The sequence below is a fragment of the Vicugna pacos genome, chromosome 11 (assembly GCF_048564905.1).
Source record: "Vicugna pacos chromosome 11, VicPac4, whole genome shotgun sequence".
NCBI lineage: Eukaryota > Metazoa > Chordata > Mammalia > Artiodactyla > Camelidae > Vicugna > Vicugna pacos.
In genome coordinates this window covers 74,596,857-74,612,461 of record NC_132997.1, presented here as the reverse complement: position 1 = coordinate 74,612,461, position 15,605 = coordinate 74,596,857, and the positions used below count along the sequence as shown (strand labels likewise).

General features: G+C 43.1%; 1 protein-coding gene and 1 long non-coding RNA gene across 7 annotated transcripts; one reads left to right on the top strand and one right to left on the bottom strand.

The window, feature by feature from the left end:
• Nucleotides 1–1,754: 1,754 nt before the first annotated feature.
• Nucleotides 1,755–4,318, bottom strand: LOC140699379 (uncharacterized). The gene is made up of 2 exons (XR_012077530.1): nucleotides 4,066–4,318; nucleotides 1,755–2,040 (listed from the first exon to the last, which is right to left on the bottom strand). It is a non-coding gene; the product is annotated as an uncharacterized lncRNA (long non-coding RNA).
• A 44-nt stretch (nucleotides 4,319–4,362) lies between these two features.
• On the top strand, nucleotides 4,363–15,519 carry MORN4 (MORN repeat containing 4). Of its 6 annotated transcripts, none has more exons than XM_072971720.1 (6): nucleotides 4,403–4,553; nucleotides 11,619–11,711; nucleotides 13,306–13,420; nucleotides 13,862–13,971; nucleotides 14,226–14,406; nucleotides 14,706–15,519. In XM_072971720.1, exons 2-5 carry the CDS (start codon nucleotides 11,645–11,647, stop codon nucleotides 14,372–14,374), a joined length of 441 nt encoding a protein of 146 aa, XP_072827821.1. In that variant the 5' UTR covers nucleotides 4,403–4,553; nucleotides 11,619–11,644; the 3' UTR covers nucleotides 14,375–14,406; nucleotides 14,706–15,519. The 6 variants fall into 6 exon arrangements, with proteins under 6 accessions (XP_031538632.2, XP_072827820.1, XP_072827819.1 ...); XM_072971721.1 differs by lacking the exon at nucleotides 4,403–4,553 and adding an exon at nucleotides 4,589–4,773; XM_072971722.1 differs by lacking the exon at nucleotides 4,403–4,553 and adding an exon at nucleotides 4,780–4,874.
• Nucleotides 15,520–15,605: the final 86 nt, after the last annotated feature.

The following is a 15,605-nucleotide window of genomic DNA, read 5'->3' as shown; positions in this document are numbered from 1 at the left end:
ACAGCAGCCAAATGCCTCTGGACCACCTGTCTTATTAGTCTGTTATGGTCCAGGAAATGGTTCCCTCTCATTGCTTCTTCCCATATCTAGAGTTACACTATTACAATCATTGATCATATAGGATTATATATTTGGTCGTTTCAAGTTGCCTAATCATAATTTTATTGGAGGCTCAGTCACACATTTGAAAATGCAAGAAACAGTAATCTTGTAAAATAGGCAGCATACAAGCAATACAGCTAGCAACATTAATAAAGTCGTAAGTATTTAAGCTAAGATCTTGTATTAGTTGTGGCCCAGTATCTCCCCAAGTCATCTGATCAGTCTGTTCTGCACTAATTGAAATCTTTGAGAGAAATGATATATTGGAATTGAGATGGGATAGAAGGGGGCAGGGCACAGCCATTCAAGGAATGACACAGCGATTAGCACCAAGGGGGCAAAAAATTCAACACCCTGTAGGCACTGAGGCCTAAGATGGTGGGAGATCTGACTTCCAGTAGACTTTGAGCTTCATTATACCCTCTTTGTAATATATTAATGTGGTAAACGGCACTCCCACAGGTGCCATGACGGTCCTGAGGCTAACCATAAAAGGTCAAAAAGTGAGCAGTGGCCCAATTCCTGAGAATCCCAGCCCCTTCCCCAAAGTAGTTGGAATAACCCTCCCACTTGGTAGCATATGAAGCTATCAAGCCCATAAAAAGTAGCAACACTGAGCTTTGTGGCCTCTCGCTCCCTTGCCTTCCGAGAGACAGTCTATGGAGTGTATCTACTTTAACCTGAGCACCAATTCCCATACCTCATGGCCTTTTTCTTGTCTTCTGAAACAGCCCAAACTTTGTCTATGGAGTATGTATCTCTCTGAATAAATGTACTTTTACTCAACTGTGGCTTGCTCTTAAATTCTTCCCTACGCCAAGCCAAGGACCCACACTTGGAGGGGCACATCCAAGGGACTCAACTGAGACCTCGAACACGGCCAACCTCTGATCCTACATTTTTTCCCCCTGTATCAGAATTGTACATAAAGCTCACCAAAGATATCTGCACATACAAGGTGAGTGGTGGGTCATCATGATTCCTTACAGGATTGAGAAAGGAATGTTACCTTCTAAGGAGTTTTATGGCAAGTGCCATAAGAAGAAAAATTGATCTTTGTGGCTGAGCAGGTATTTCTGCCATTGGGGAGGTCTGGTTAACACATAATGCAGGTACACAGTGCATACTAGACAGGAAGAAGAGGCCCAAACGGACAGAGAAAAATTTTAAGTTTAAATTTTTCTTATCTTACCTTAAAATGTGAATTTTTATTTCATCAGAGGGAAAAGAAGGAGTCAGAGACATCTGAATTTAAACACTGGCTCCACATTTATGATTCTGTATGTTACTGAATTCTCTAAACCTTAGTTTCCTTCTCCATAAAATGGGAATAATCATCCTTTCCTCAATTGGTTACATAAGAATCAAGAAAATGTATATAAAGCACTTAACATAGTGCTTAGTACATAAAAACACTCAACAAATAGTAGCTTTTTATCACTGCTAGGGTGATTATTGATGTTTTTGATTTTATGTCTAAAGTAACAAAGTTGAGGCATGGTTTTTCACAAAAGATGACCAGACACATAGTAACCAGTATTTCGAAATCATTCTTTCTTGAATCAAATTATTGCCTCAGCTAACCATAAGTACTGAATTAAAAGAATTATTGTTAATTGTATGCATGGTGCTAAAAATAAAATTCAACTGGATAAATTTTAAAGATCTTACTGGTTTTATTCAATGATTCTTGAATTGGGCAGTAGCCCATCCAGCAGATAGAAAGGAGCTTTGAGAAGCTGTATGAAATGAAAGATTTTTATAGGCAGAAGGGAGCAGGCCAAAGAAGTTATAGCAAAACGCGGACTGGTTGTGGCAAGGTTCACCTTCCTTTAGGGGCCAGGATGCAGGAGTCTCTCAGGAAGATTACTTCACTAGTGCTGACCAGGTAATTCCTGATTGCCTGGTTTACGATTCCATGCCGAGGAGAGGCTGAAACTGTAATTAAGGCATTAAGTTTGCGTTTGCTGACATGGGGCCTAGAATAAATGATTCCATTTGGAGAGCCCATTGTCTTGTTTTTAACAATGGGAATGTCTTAAACTTATTTTTTTTTTGCCAAATAAACCATTCTAGGCAAAAATCCATACAGATGGTTCAATTTACTCTTTTAGTTACAAGACATGTATTTCCCTAACCAGATACCAAATAATTTAGTAATACTTGCCTCTCACATCCCAGGGGCCATAGCCACAGAGATGATCTCTTAGTATTATTCACCTTATTTAGCCCCTAAGCTTCAAATTAATAGTCAAGGAAAGCTCCAAGATTCAGAGTTCTCCCTTGAATTCTGAGTTTTCTCTATGGAAAATCCTCAGAAGTTATTTCTGTATCTACCTCTTAGAATTTGATTTTCCTTTTACTGAAAAGAGTGTCAATACATTCCTTATTACCTTTGAAGAGCTAGCATTTACCAAATGCTAAACATGAAGCGGGCATTGTTTTTTAAGTGCATTACATGGATTAAGCCATATAACTGGCATTACAGCCCCTGTGATGTTGGAAACTGACTAAGTAACTTGCCTGTGGTCATGCAGCTGGTAAGTGGCAGAGCTGGATCCTAATCCTGGCAGACTAGCTCCATTCTTTAAATATTATATTGCTTCTTATTAAATATTTCTATGAAATGTATCTCATATTTACCCCCTTTTCTTTCCAACCTCACTGATGCCTCATTAGTTTTGAGACTCAGAATGTCTTAGCTACATTATTACTATAGCTTCTAGGTTTTTTTCTCTGCTTCCAGTCTCTCTCTGATCATCTCTGGGTATCACTGCCAGATTAATTTTCTTAAAACACTGGTTTTATTGTGTTACCATTCTGATCAAGAAACTACATTTTTGTTGTGGTAAAATATACATAATATTATCATTTTAACCATTCTTAAATGTACAATTCGGTGACATTAAAGACATTCACAATGTTGAGTAACATCATCACTATCTATAACCAAACTTTTCCTCATGCCAACAAAGACTCTGTACTCGTTAAATAGTAAGTCCCTCTTCCCCTGGCTCTTGGTAACCTCTCTTCTACTTTCTGTGTTCACAAATTGCAGATTCAAGAAACCACATTTTGCAAACCATATCTTCTTATTTTTCAGGTCTTTCCATAATTTAACCACAATCTATTTAATCTTATTTCTTCACGTTTTCTAATACACATTCTCCGATCTAAAATATGTTTTCTTGACATTTCATTCTCTCAATTACTGTGATTGTATCTATAGTTAACACCACACAGTTCAGTGTGTTTAACCAGTGAGTTGGAGCTGTACTGAATTTTATAGGTTGGCTAGTCCAATCTCATTTTACAGGCTTAACAACTTGCTTGAAGCCACACACAATTGGCGGCAGAGATGGGATTTGAACACAGAATCTAGGTCTTCTAAAACTGCAGTTTACTGAGCACTTACAATGTTAGACACAGTATTGAGCATTTTACATTGTATTTGCATACAAGCCCTGAGGAGCCTTTATCATTATTATTATTATCATCCTATTCTACAGATTAGGAAATCCCAATTCAATTTGCTTACTCTCTTCATGCGCTTGCCTTCCCTTAACAGTTAAATATAGCCTTGGATTTTTCCATTTGCATGAATCTTTTCTTCTCTACATCCAGGCAAGTAAATCCTGTGAGAGTAGTGATCGTATCTTTTCTAGCCTGGCAGGACCCAGCATCATGATGTATTCATATTGTTTGATAAATAAACATATGGATAAACCGGTTGGTGCGCATAGTATTTGGGAGGATTTACTCCAATCTTGGCACTGTATTTTTAAATACAAAGGATACGAGTAATGAGAACGACAGCACAAATACCTATAACGCGTACAGAAGTGCCCTGACATTACAGTGCTGCCACAGGGCTGATACTCATCAAACTGCAGTTGCCCCGTTCTACGCTTTACAATTTAGAAAGCTGCACCTCAAAAATCGGTTTGGGGTTCTGTCCTTTACCTCCGCGATGGTGCCACTGACAACTGTGGAGCTCCGAGCGGGATTGGAGCCAGTTGAGTTGGCGGTCACTGTCGCGTCTGACGCAGGTCTGATTTTGTTTGGTTTGGGGTTGACAATTCGGCTCGGCTGCCTCTAGGTAGGCGAGACTTCAGTTCTAAGGGTGGTCAAAGTAGGACGGTGGGTCAGCCCCACCCCTCTTTGGGGTATGTGGCCAGGGGTTCCCGAGACCCTCCGCCCCGCACAAAGATGGCGCAGAGCCCGGGCAGGGCCAATGGGGAGTGGCGTTGCTCCCGGTTGCCTAGGTAACAGCCAATGGGCTGCGGGAATTGTGCCCCGTGTGGCTGCCAGGGATGGCGGCGTCAAGTGGGGCTGGCGCTGGAGGTGGTGGCGGAGAGGCCAGTGGTAGGGGCGAGCCCAGCGGAGCGGAGGTCCGGGACGCTGGAGCCCGGCGCGTGGGCGAGACGGTCATCCCGGAAGGCCAAGCCCAGGTTGGCTGGCAGCGCGGTTGAGAGGGGACAGGGAGAGTGTGGTCGGGGAGGAAGGGACTGAGGAGTCCAGCCGGAGATGATAGAGGCTGGGGAGTACGGCTCCCTCCCAGACGCGCTGACCTGAAAACAGATGCCCCGGGGGTCCCAAACTCGGGCCTCCCATCTCCACCGCGGGGGCCGAGGCCCGAGAAAGCCCACGGCGTTCGGGATAACGAGTCAGGTGGGTGGGGGCTGTTCGCGAGGGGATGACAGACCTGTGTGTGCAGAAGTCCCCGCCCGCCCGGGAGAGCAGACCTGGGATGGAGGGGAGGAGCGGTGCTGGTAAGGCAAGAACGGGGTGGGGAGAAGGATTGGGAAGGTCGACCACGAAGTGTTGCCTTGTTGCGGTGTAGGGCTTTGTTTGTTCTGGGCCCGCCTCTGTCACACTCTGGTGGAGAGACGTCCCACACACACATCGAGGCTTGGGGAATAGGATGTTTTCAATCAGTTGATGGTGGCATCCCTGCAGTCTAGCATTTCTAAACTTACTAGGTACCAGCGGGGATCACTCTGCCGTATTAGAACCCGGCCCAGGGATTTTACTTTCCCGTGAAATACAGTATTATCCTGGCAGTCCCCATCCCCCAAGGCGTCTGGATTTTTTTGTTTGTTTTGTTTTGACCTTTTTTCTGGTCTCAAGCTTTTCTTCCCACTTTCTTCAATCTACGTGTCCACAGTCTTCCTAAATAAGACCTTTATCTAGTAGCAATATATTTGTTCACTTTTGAGTGGAAGGAAGAATTATAGTAAAAGAGACTTACAGACTTACAACAAAGAGTTATTTTCAACTCATTTAAGATACTTAAAAAAGAACATTTGCCTTTTTGTTCTAGGTTCCTTATAAGCCTAATCTTTGTTCATCAAAGCCTTCATTCTCTGCTCATTAGGATTCTAAAAGCCCAAGAACTGCTTTCTTTGTAATGGAAAGAATTTTAACAAGCCTGTCATATGGGAGGGTGGCTTTAGGGGGACAATGCGAAGGTATATGTGGTCAGTTAAGGTGGATGCCTGCAAACAATATTCTTAAACTGAAAACCTATTCTCCTTTATGTTAGGTTGTTTTTAAACCTCTGAATTTGGATACAGGTGAATGCATAAGTATTTTTTAACCAGTTTGATTTCTGAAAGTACAAAAGATAGACAAATGGAACTGAAACAGAAGTTCTCACTCCTGTCTTTGAGTTCTATTTGGACATGTCTGGGGCAAGAGAAAACAAAGATAGGAGGGGTATAGTCTGTTGTTTAGACTAATAGTGTGTTGGTTTACAGGGACAAAATAGTCGTTTTCTCTTAGATAAATGTTTGGCTTGATCCTTTGTAAGCCATCTATCAGGAGAGCAGAAAGGTTATCTGTTTAGAAGCATGAATCTTCTTGGCTTTGTAACTAGGTTCCATATGTATATCTGAGACCTAAACTCCTAGGCTACTTATTCTCTTAAAAATATTTTTTTTGAATAGCTGACACAAATACTGATTTGCATCCCTTATTAAAGTATTGAGTTTTTTGGTCTTCATGAGCGCTGGCTATACTTTATTAAACTGGATTTGTCTCAGTGATTACTGGTGAAGTTCCTTTTTGAGTTAGTTGCTATGAGCTATTAGCGTGGTTTATTACAGAAGTCGTAAGGGAAAACCCTGACACTGTCCAAAGTAGTGATAATATCAATTATTTGGACACATGTAGGAGTGTCTAGTCAAATGTGCTCAACCATGGCCTGAGATCCCTGGCGTCTACATATGTTCTCTTTAATGAGCACTTCTAGTTGTGTTCTTGGGAATGGACATCATTTTGACAAGCAGCTGTTGAATTTTACTGTATCTCCCTAGATCAGAAAGGAATGGGAATTTGTAGTATATACTTCTGAAAACAAATGAGAGAGGATGGTGACACAGTTAGGCTGCGAGATGATGTTCCAGTTACAATTGCTATGTAACCAAACTTAGCTGCTTAAAACAGCCATATGATGCTCACAGATTCTGTGAGTCAGAAATTTGGGGGAGGCATCATGGGGATGATCTCTCTCTGCTCCATGATACTTCATCTTGGATGTGGGCTCAGTGAGTAGGGGCTGGAGTCATTCTGAAGGCTTCTTCACTCACTCCTGGTGCCTGGGCTAGGATGATTCAGAGATGAGGACTGCCAGCTAGGGGTACCAACAAATGTGACTTTTTATGTGGCTTTGCCTCTTCTGAGCATGGTAGACTCAGAATAGTCAGACTTCTTATGTTGTGGTTCAGGTCTCCAAGCTCAAGTTTACCAGTGAGCAAGATGGTATAACCTCAGAACACACCATGGCTTCCACTCACATTCTGTTGGTTGCAGCAATCACAAGCCTGCCCAGATTCAAAAGAAAGGAGTTAGACTCCACTTTTTAATGGGGCTGTGGCAAGGTCAAATTGTAGAAGAATGTGTAAGACAGGAAATATGATTGCAAACATCTTTGGAAAATACAGTCCACCACACTTGGTAATAAGATGACCTTTCAAGTTTCATTGGCTTCTTTGAAATATTTAGGATATGTTGCCCAAGAGTTAACAGCATACCAAAAGAATGGCTTGGTTTACAATTGGAGGGGTTGGCTAGTACTTGGTCCACAGATAATCCTCAAATTGGAGAAACACTCTTCCCTTTCTTTCAAGTTTCTTCTACTGGTGGGATGCCACTATTTGGAAGTTTCAGGAAGCCTTGAGAAAAAGTCAGTATACAAGAGGCTGCCCCCCTGAGCCCCTGAGTAGTCAGTCTGACTCCTCAAATTGCACTGCAGTAACTCCTTCCAGAGCGTTGAGTGAAGACAAGTTAGCTGCTGCTGAACATTTAAAGGAAATGTCCTTATCTTCCTGGAGAAATAATGATTTTGTGTTTATGTACCAGAACAATTGCTGTAAGATTTAGTAGGAGATGCGATAGTTCAGATTCTGCCTTGTTTTGAAGTAATGAAATAGTTCAGATTTGTACCACGAGCCGACTGTTAGTACTCTGATGTAATTGGGAAGAGCTGATGGTGGCCTCTAGCCTCAAAATGCCTATCTGGACCGGAAAGAGTTTTCCTCTGCAGTTTCGATGGAAAACTGCTTCTCTTCCTCTCATTAATGTTGTATTTGCAATGGAATCATATTAACCTGTACCCCAGGCATACTCTGATGCTGGGCTGATGATAAGAGGCTTGTGAGGCTGAAATTGGATGCTGACATTGTGGAACATTGATGGGACAGAGATGGCACGCCAGGTACTACCATCACTTCTTTGAGAAAATAGCCCCCCAGGGTTTTGAGGGGTTTGAGGGGCTTTAAGACGAGAAAATGATCCATGTCTTGGGATGTCTTCTACAATGTGGAGGATCCTGGACATCAAGTTCCTAAGTAACTGGAAAAGTGAGAAAATCCCTGGCAAACCATGGGAGTGACTCCAAACATCACCAAAATAGCTTCCACAAAGCTGGCCTTCATTATGGAGGTAGGAACAAACGTTCCTCCATATTTGGGTGAGAGCACAGGGATTCTCAGAACTCATGTGTCCTCATGGCTTCATAATTCACTTGACCTCATAGCTGGGAAGAAACTAGAGCTTTGAGACAGGACCAAGGCCTAGGAGATGTTACTGAGCCCTGCTCTGTTCAGGGCAGGTTGTCTTCACATTAGATCATTTCTGAGCTTGTAGCAACTGTGTCAAAATCATTATGACATAGGCCAAAATCAAAATACCCCATAAGGTGCTGATAAAGAACAGGTGAGTGGCTGTAATTTACTTTTCCTCTACTTAATATTTACTTCATTAGTCAAAATTGTTGAATTTTTTTCCAAAATGTTGTCTGAATTTGTAAGGAAATACAAAAGACCCTGAATAGCCAAAGCATTCTTGAGAAAGAACAACAAACCTGGAGGTATCATTCTCTGATTTTAAACTGTACTACAAAGCTACAGTAATCAAAACAGTGTGGTATTCGCACAAAAACAGACACGTAGATCAATGGAATAGAATAGAGAACCCAGAAATGAACCCACAGTTATGCGGGCAATTAATCTACCACAAAAGTGGTATTTAATGGTGGAAAAGACAGCCTCTTCAATAAATAGTTTTGGGAAAACTGGACTACTTTCTCACACCATATAAAAAAAGAAAAAAAACCCTCAAATTGGATTAAATATTTAAATATAAGTCATGACACCATAAAACTCCAAGAAGAAAACGTAGTCAGTATGCTCTTTGAGAGTGGTCTTAGCAATAGTTTTTTGGATATGTTTCCTCAGGCAAAGGAAACAAAAGCAAAAATAAACAAATGGGACTTCATCAAACTGAAAAGCTTTTGCACAGTGAAGGAAGCTCTCAACAAATTGAAAAGGCCACCTACTAAATGGGAGATGATATTTCCAAACAATATATTTGATAAGGGGTTAATATCCAGTATATACAAAGAACTTGCAAAACTCAACGTCAAAAAAGCAAAGAACTTGATTAAAAAATGGGCAGAGGACCTGAATAGACATTTTTCCAAACAAGACATATGGATGGCCAACAGACACATGAAAAGATGCTGAACATCACTAATCACCAGGGAAATGCAGATCAATGCCACGAAAGAGATATCACTTCACACCTATCAGATAGCTATTACCAAAAAGACAACAAATAATACATACTGGTGAGGATGTAGAGTAAAGGAAACCCTTGTGCCCTGCTGGTGGGAATGTACATTGGTGCAGCCACTGTGGAAAACAGTATGGAGGTTCCCTAAAAAAAATTAAAAATAGAACTGTGATATGATCCAGCAATTTCACTCCTGGGTATTTATCTGAAGAAAATGAAAACACTAATTAGAAAAGATACACGCACCGCTATGTTCATTGCAGTATTGCTTACAGTAGCCAAAATATGGAAGCAATCTAAGTGCCCAACAATAGATAATTGATAAAGGAGGTGTGTGTGTGTGTGTGTGTGTGTGTGTGTGTGTGTGTGTGTGTGTGATTGGAATATTATTCAGCCATAAAAAATGAATTATTGACATTTGTGACAACATGGACAACAACCCTAGAGGTGTTGTGCTAAATGAAATGTCAAACAGAGAAAGACAAATGCCGTATGATTTCACTTATATGTAGAACCTAAAAAACAACAAATGAATAAACATAACAAAACAGAAATAGTCACTGATACAGAGAACAAACAAGTGGTTGCCAAAGGGAAGGGAGGGTGGAGGGATGAGAGAAATAAGTGAGGGCGATTAAGAGGTACAAACTTCCAGTTATCAAAAAATAAAAAAGAAAAGAAGAAGAAAGAAAGAGGAAGGAAGGAAGAAAGGAAGAGAAAGAAACATGGATTGCATTTAAAAAAATATGTCAGATGATTCTATTTGTCTCTGTTTATATTTAATGATGTTTTGGGTATCTTAACTCCCTTCTTAGAGGCTATCCTTGAATATGAACATTTTCTATCACTCATGAAGCCATACCTAGCCAGTCTCCAAATGTTACTGGCTTGTTTTTGTTTATCCTATGATATGTCTGTAATAGTCATTCCTGCTCCCATTACCCTGTCTCCCTAGTTCAGGCCTTATGATCTCATACCTGGATCTATCAGTTTGCTTTTGCTACGTAATAACACACCATCCCCCAAACATAGTGGCTAAAACAACCATTTCTTTAGTCCATGATTATGTGGGTCAGTAATCTGGGGCTGGGCTCAGAAAGGCAGCTCTTCTAGTCTTCTCTTCTAGTCTCACCCACACATCTGTGGTCAGCTGGGACAGCTGCTCCATGTGGCGTCCCACCATCCAGCAGACTAGCCTGGGCTCATTCACATGGAGGCAGAACAGTTCCAAGTGCAGCGAAAGGGCAAGCCCAACACACAAGTGCTTTCCAAACTTCTGCTGCAAAACCTTTGCTAATGTTCCATTAGCCAAAGCAAGTCAGGTAACCCATCCAGATCCAAGGGTGGGAGGGATAAATAAACTGCCTTCATGATGGAGGACCCGCCGTGTTGTGTTGCAAGGGCATGGATGGAGGGAGAATAATTTGTGCTCACTTTCATAACTGACTGAATTATATCATCTCCTGCCTTGCAGGCTTTTCTGGTTGAAGACTTTTGCTGTAACCCACCCTGCTTCCCGTTGCCACACTCATTTTCCTTAGACTCTGCTTTCATATTACATCCCTGTTCACAAACCCCCAGAGGTTTCCTCTTTTCTCCGCTTTCTCAGCTATCTGTCTAGCTTTCAAAGGTCTCCTTAAGCTAGCCTGACCCTGAAGCAGAGCACGTCATAAAGGGGAGAAAGAACTAGCCATAGTCAGTGGAGGCCTGGGCGTGAGTTCCACCATCATCCTCGCTCACCGACTAGCTTTTAACTTTGGGCTTCTGTTTCTCCATCCCTAAAATGATGGAGTTTGGATTACATCTGAGAGTTTCTTTTCAGGTTTAATATTTACGCCAAGTGTATGTATATGATTTTGTTTCCTCTTACTCCTTAAATAAACCTTCAGCTCTAGTAAGACCTGGTTCCTTATTTCTCACTGCACACCCCATGTCTCTGTTGCTCTTTGTGCGTTCATTCCCCATGTCTGAAACTGCCCTTTGCATCCGTCACTGCTGGTTTTAAATTCTGCCCATCCGTTGTCTTTGTTCGTCTCTGCCATCCAGTTTGCCACTTAATTATATTGTCTCGTATTGGCCAGTGTTTCAGTTGTCATTCTTACCAACTAGATTATAAACTCATCGAGGGGTAAGACTATATTTTCTACACTGACTCAGCACACAGTAAGTATTAAGCAAATATTTGTAGATTAAACCTAAATTTCCATCCCAGGTCACAGAAAATTGGAACTGGCTGAAAAGTTTTAAGACAAGTAGGAAGATAAGACTGCCTGGGCGGGGGTGGTGATGATGGTGGTTGGAGGAGAGGATATTTTTGTTCAATGTATTCAGGTAGTATATACTTCCCAGGCTGGTAGCCTTTAGAAGGTATCTACAAAGTTGTTTTACAAACCTTTCCTCCAGCCATCCTATGACACTGGTTCTCTGCTTATTTCCTGCAGTTTTCATCCTTCTGTAAGCTGTCACCATGACCCTGACAAAAGGTTCCTTCACCTACTCCAGCGGGGAGGAATATCGTGGCGAGTGGAAGGAGGGTGAGAGGACCCCGGGGGAGAGGGTTATCCACTGATAAATAATCCATTTAGCCGAAGGACAAATACATCAGGATATGTAAGTCAACCTGATGAATCTTTTTTTCTGACTCCAAGATTTAATTTAAATAGCGCCTTTCCTTCAATTTTAGGATTATAAAGAAAGGAACTAGAAAATGCTATTGTTACCCCAAGCTCCAGAAGTAAATTAAATCTTTCCACTTCTAAATTGAAAGTGTTTTAACACTCTTCTAACTTTTAGTGGTATTATTTGGGAACTGTTTTTATAAATGCTTAAGTACTCAGCAGAGCAAAATGAATTATTTTTAGTGCCCATAAATTAGAAAGTACAGATTCATTACAATGACTTGATTCCAATGAATCTTAAGAAGTTAAGGAAGAAATTAGGGCAGACACTCAAGAGCAGATGATATTCATTTCCTTGAATTTCCTGTGACAGCTCTTTACATTTGCAAGTATCTATTCATAGGAATGGCAGAATTCTTCAAAGCCCGAGACCAGGAAGCAGTTTAATGATGTTCAGTTTGGAAATAGTCTAGCCACTTAAAAGTCTCGTGGGTCCATTCCTAGCAAGCCAGGAACTGCCCCGAGGAGACTTGACTCTTTACAGTTGTGCCAACGACGAGCAGTTCATAATAGTTTCCGGACACACACCTTTCTTTTCATGGTAAATCTCTGCAAATGATAAATGCTTGAGCCTTGAGAGGAGGCATTGTGCACATGGCATATTACCTTGCCTTTGTACATCCCCAGCCTTTTCTCCTGCCTTCCAAATACTGGCTGCCCCTTTAATAAGACCTTTTAGAGGGGAGTCTTCTTGAGGCTCTGCTGGGCAGTCTATCCACCAGAAGTACTCCTTCGTACTCTGAAGAGCATCGCTGTTTCTCCAGCGTCTTGCTCTATTCTCTAATCAGTTCAGTGGGTGAGCAGAGTCCTGCTGATGGAGTGAAGCTCAAACCAGTGCTGCCAGTCAGGCTGTTAGGTTTGCCCAGCAGCTTCATGGTGTCGGAGGCTACTTTAATTTTTTTCCCAGAGTGGCAAGGTAGTTAAGTGTTGAGGGCTCCAAGTCAGGCTTCCTGCTGTGTTTGCTGTCTTGTTTTACCACTTAGTTGCTCTGTAATCTCGAGTAAGTTTTTAGCTTCTTGCCTTGGTTTGTGTACCTGTTAACGGGAATAATAATAGTGTTGTGCCTACCTTCTAAAGTGGTTGTGAGGATTCACCAAGACGATAAATACAAAGTGCCTGGAAGAGTGCCTGGCACATAGTGAAGGCACTGTAAATGTTAGCTGTTGGTTTTATTTAAAATTTTTTTTAGCTATTGTGATTTTTAAGTGCACTTTCAGAAATCTTTCATACTGGGACAGACTTGCTCCAAATCTGATGATTGTGACTTAAGAACAGAAGATCCTAGGAGCCAGGTTATTACCCTGGGTCATGGTCCTCTGCCCTGCCAATGTCACTGCTTCTCTTCTTCCCTTTGTGGGTGGGGTGATGTGGGGCAAGGGACGTTAAATGGTGAGAAGGGACCCTGAAGCTGCCCCAGCCCAACCTGACACCTGTCCTTCTCTTTGCTCAGGCCGCAGACATGGTTTTGGTCAACTAATGTTTGCAGATGGTGGCACCTACCTGGGCCATTTTGAGAACGGGCTCTTTAATGGCTTCGGGGTACTGACCTTCTCAGATGGCTCAAGGTGGGTACTGGGCCATTCTTTTCACAGCCTTACACTAGGGAAGAGAAGCTCTGATCTAAAAATGATAGTGATAAATAGCTGGTCAAACCTGAGCTTGTCCCAGGCCCTCTGAAAACAGGCAAGGAGGAAGCAAGTGTTTGTTCTTTTATTGGTTACTTTACAAATAGATCTAAATTTTGAAATGGCAAGGAGGTGAATGACCTCCCACCCCACCACTGTCCTCTGATGCTATTTCCTTGAGATTAGGGCCTCATATCATACACACTCTCTGACCCTTCTCTGCTGGTTGGGAGTAGGGTAGGAGGGGTTGGGCGAAACTCTGGAAGAGTGGAATCAGCTTTGCTTCTTGGTGTTAAGAAACCACATATTTGGCACTGGTGGCCTGAGTCATCCTGGACAGCTCACTACCCAGCTCAAGGCTGACATCTCATGTGTCTGCAGGTATGAGGGGGAGTTTGCCCAGGGCAAGTTCAACGGCGTGGGAGTCTTCATTCGACATGACAACATGACCTTTGAGGGGGAATTTAAAAATGGCAGAGTGGATGGTTTGGGTGAGTTGCAGCCAAGCAGGACGGGTGACTTAGGCAAGCATAAGTGGGTGGGAGGACACCTATGAAGCTTTAATCCCTCTGTGGACACCCAGAGAGCCCTAGTGACCAGGCACCGACACCGGGTCATTGGCCCCTCGGATAGAGCTCCCCCAAGGAAAGCTGCACGTTTTCTGTCCCTTGGCCTTGACGTAGCAGCTGATCTCAGAGCCACCCATGCCACTGTCACTCCCAGATTTTCTCTGTCCCCCTCAAAGGCCTGCTGACTTTCCCTGATGGTTCTCACGGAATACCCCGAAATGAAGGTCTGTTTGAGAACAACAAGCTTTTACGGCGCGAGAAGTGCTCCGTGGTGGTCCAGCGGGCCCAGAGCGCCTCCAAGTCCGCCAGGAGCCTCACCGCCTGACGGGGCACCACACACCAGCTGACAAGTACCAGGTAAAGCAAATGCCAGTTACCTGCTCAAGGTGAACGAGTGAACCCGATGTGAGAGGAGATGAGAGTGACCGTGGAGGAGAGCCCTGTGAGGGGCCCCAGCACCTACCAGGCAGGGCTTTGATCACAGGGAAGTTCTGAGGCTCCGGCCCCAGGCCCTGCAGCAGTGGGTACCCATCTGGCTTTCCCTCTTCCTGGCTGATACTCTCCGTCCCTAACGCTTTGGGTGCAGACCGGCTGCTGTCCTCAACTTCACTTCCTGCCAAGTGATGCAGAATCTTTCCTTCTGCCTCTTTTTGAAGCAGATGATCGCCGCCCCCAGTTTGGACCAGTGCTTTGTGCTGTCCTGGAGAAATAAGGAAAACAATAGGGGTGGCTTAAACAGAACAGCGGTCCTGTGGAAGTCAAGGCCAGAGTTTTTCTGTATGTTACCCCCTCCTTCACTGCTGGTTGGCATCGTGGCTCCAGGCCTTCCACTTTGTGTGAGACTGGTATTCTGCCTGCTTATTCCCCTGTGAAGGGTCCAGTGAGAGTGTTATTCCCCCCACCCCTTACCTGAGTTTCAACAGATGAATTAATTTGTGTCCCTCTCTCCTTCCTTAGACATGGGACAGGATACCTTTAGTCAAGAAAGAAACCGACGTAAACAGTCATCTTACAATTTGTACTTATTACTTACTCCAGAGCAAAGGGCAGATGCCTCTGGGCCACATCAGGGCCTGTCATGAACTGAATCCTTAGGGATGGCTTTGGCTGACACAGCTCCTTCCCAGTGTACCAGTGGGTCAGACCCACCTCAATCCCTTGGGGTTCGGGTAGCATCGGGCCCATCTTGGGATGGCAGTGAACTAAAAGGGCATTTGGTTCACTGTAACTCTTCCACTGTGAGCCTTGGTCATCAGGCTGGGGGATCAGATCTTAATTGATGGGATCCCTGCACAGTTCATCACAGAGGCCTCCAGTTACCCTGTAACCCAAACATGCCCCGCCCCACCCCTGGCGCTGCATCCTCACACTGCTTATGGTGGAACTTAGAGCCATGTGCCTCTATTTATTCTCTGAATTGTACTGTAGAGACAAGTGTTTATGAGGAATAAACAAGTCACCAGAACTGCCTATACTTAGTTTTCTTGACTTTCTTGCTTTGCATCCTTATGACTATTAACCCATTTGCCATTTCTAAAAGTTAATCACAACGGGGG

Coding starts and splice junctions, on each gene's coding strand:
- MORN4 (XM_031682772.2), top strand. CDS start 4,378: ATGGGCTGCGGGAATTGTGCCCCGTGTGGCTGCCAGGGATGGCGGCGT. Junction 4,554..11,618: donor TCCCGGAAGGCCAAGCCCAG/GTTGGCTGGCAG, acceptor TATTTCCTGCAG/TTTTCATCCTTCTGTAAGCT. Junction 13,972..14,225: donor TGGCAGAGTGGATGGTTTGG/GTGAGTTGCAGC, acceptor TCCCCCTCAAAG/GCCTGCTGACTTTCCCTGAT.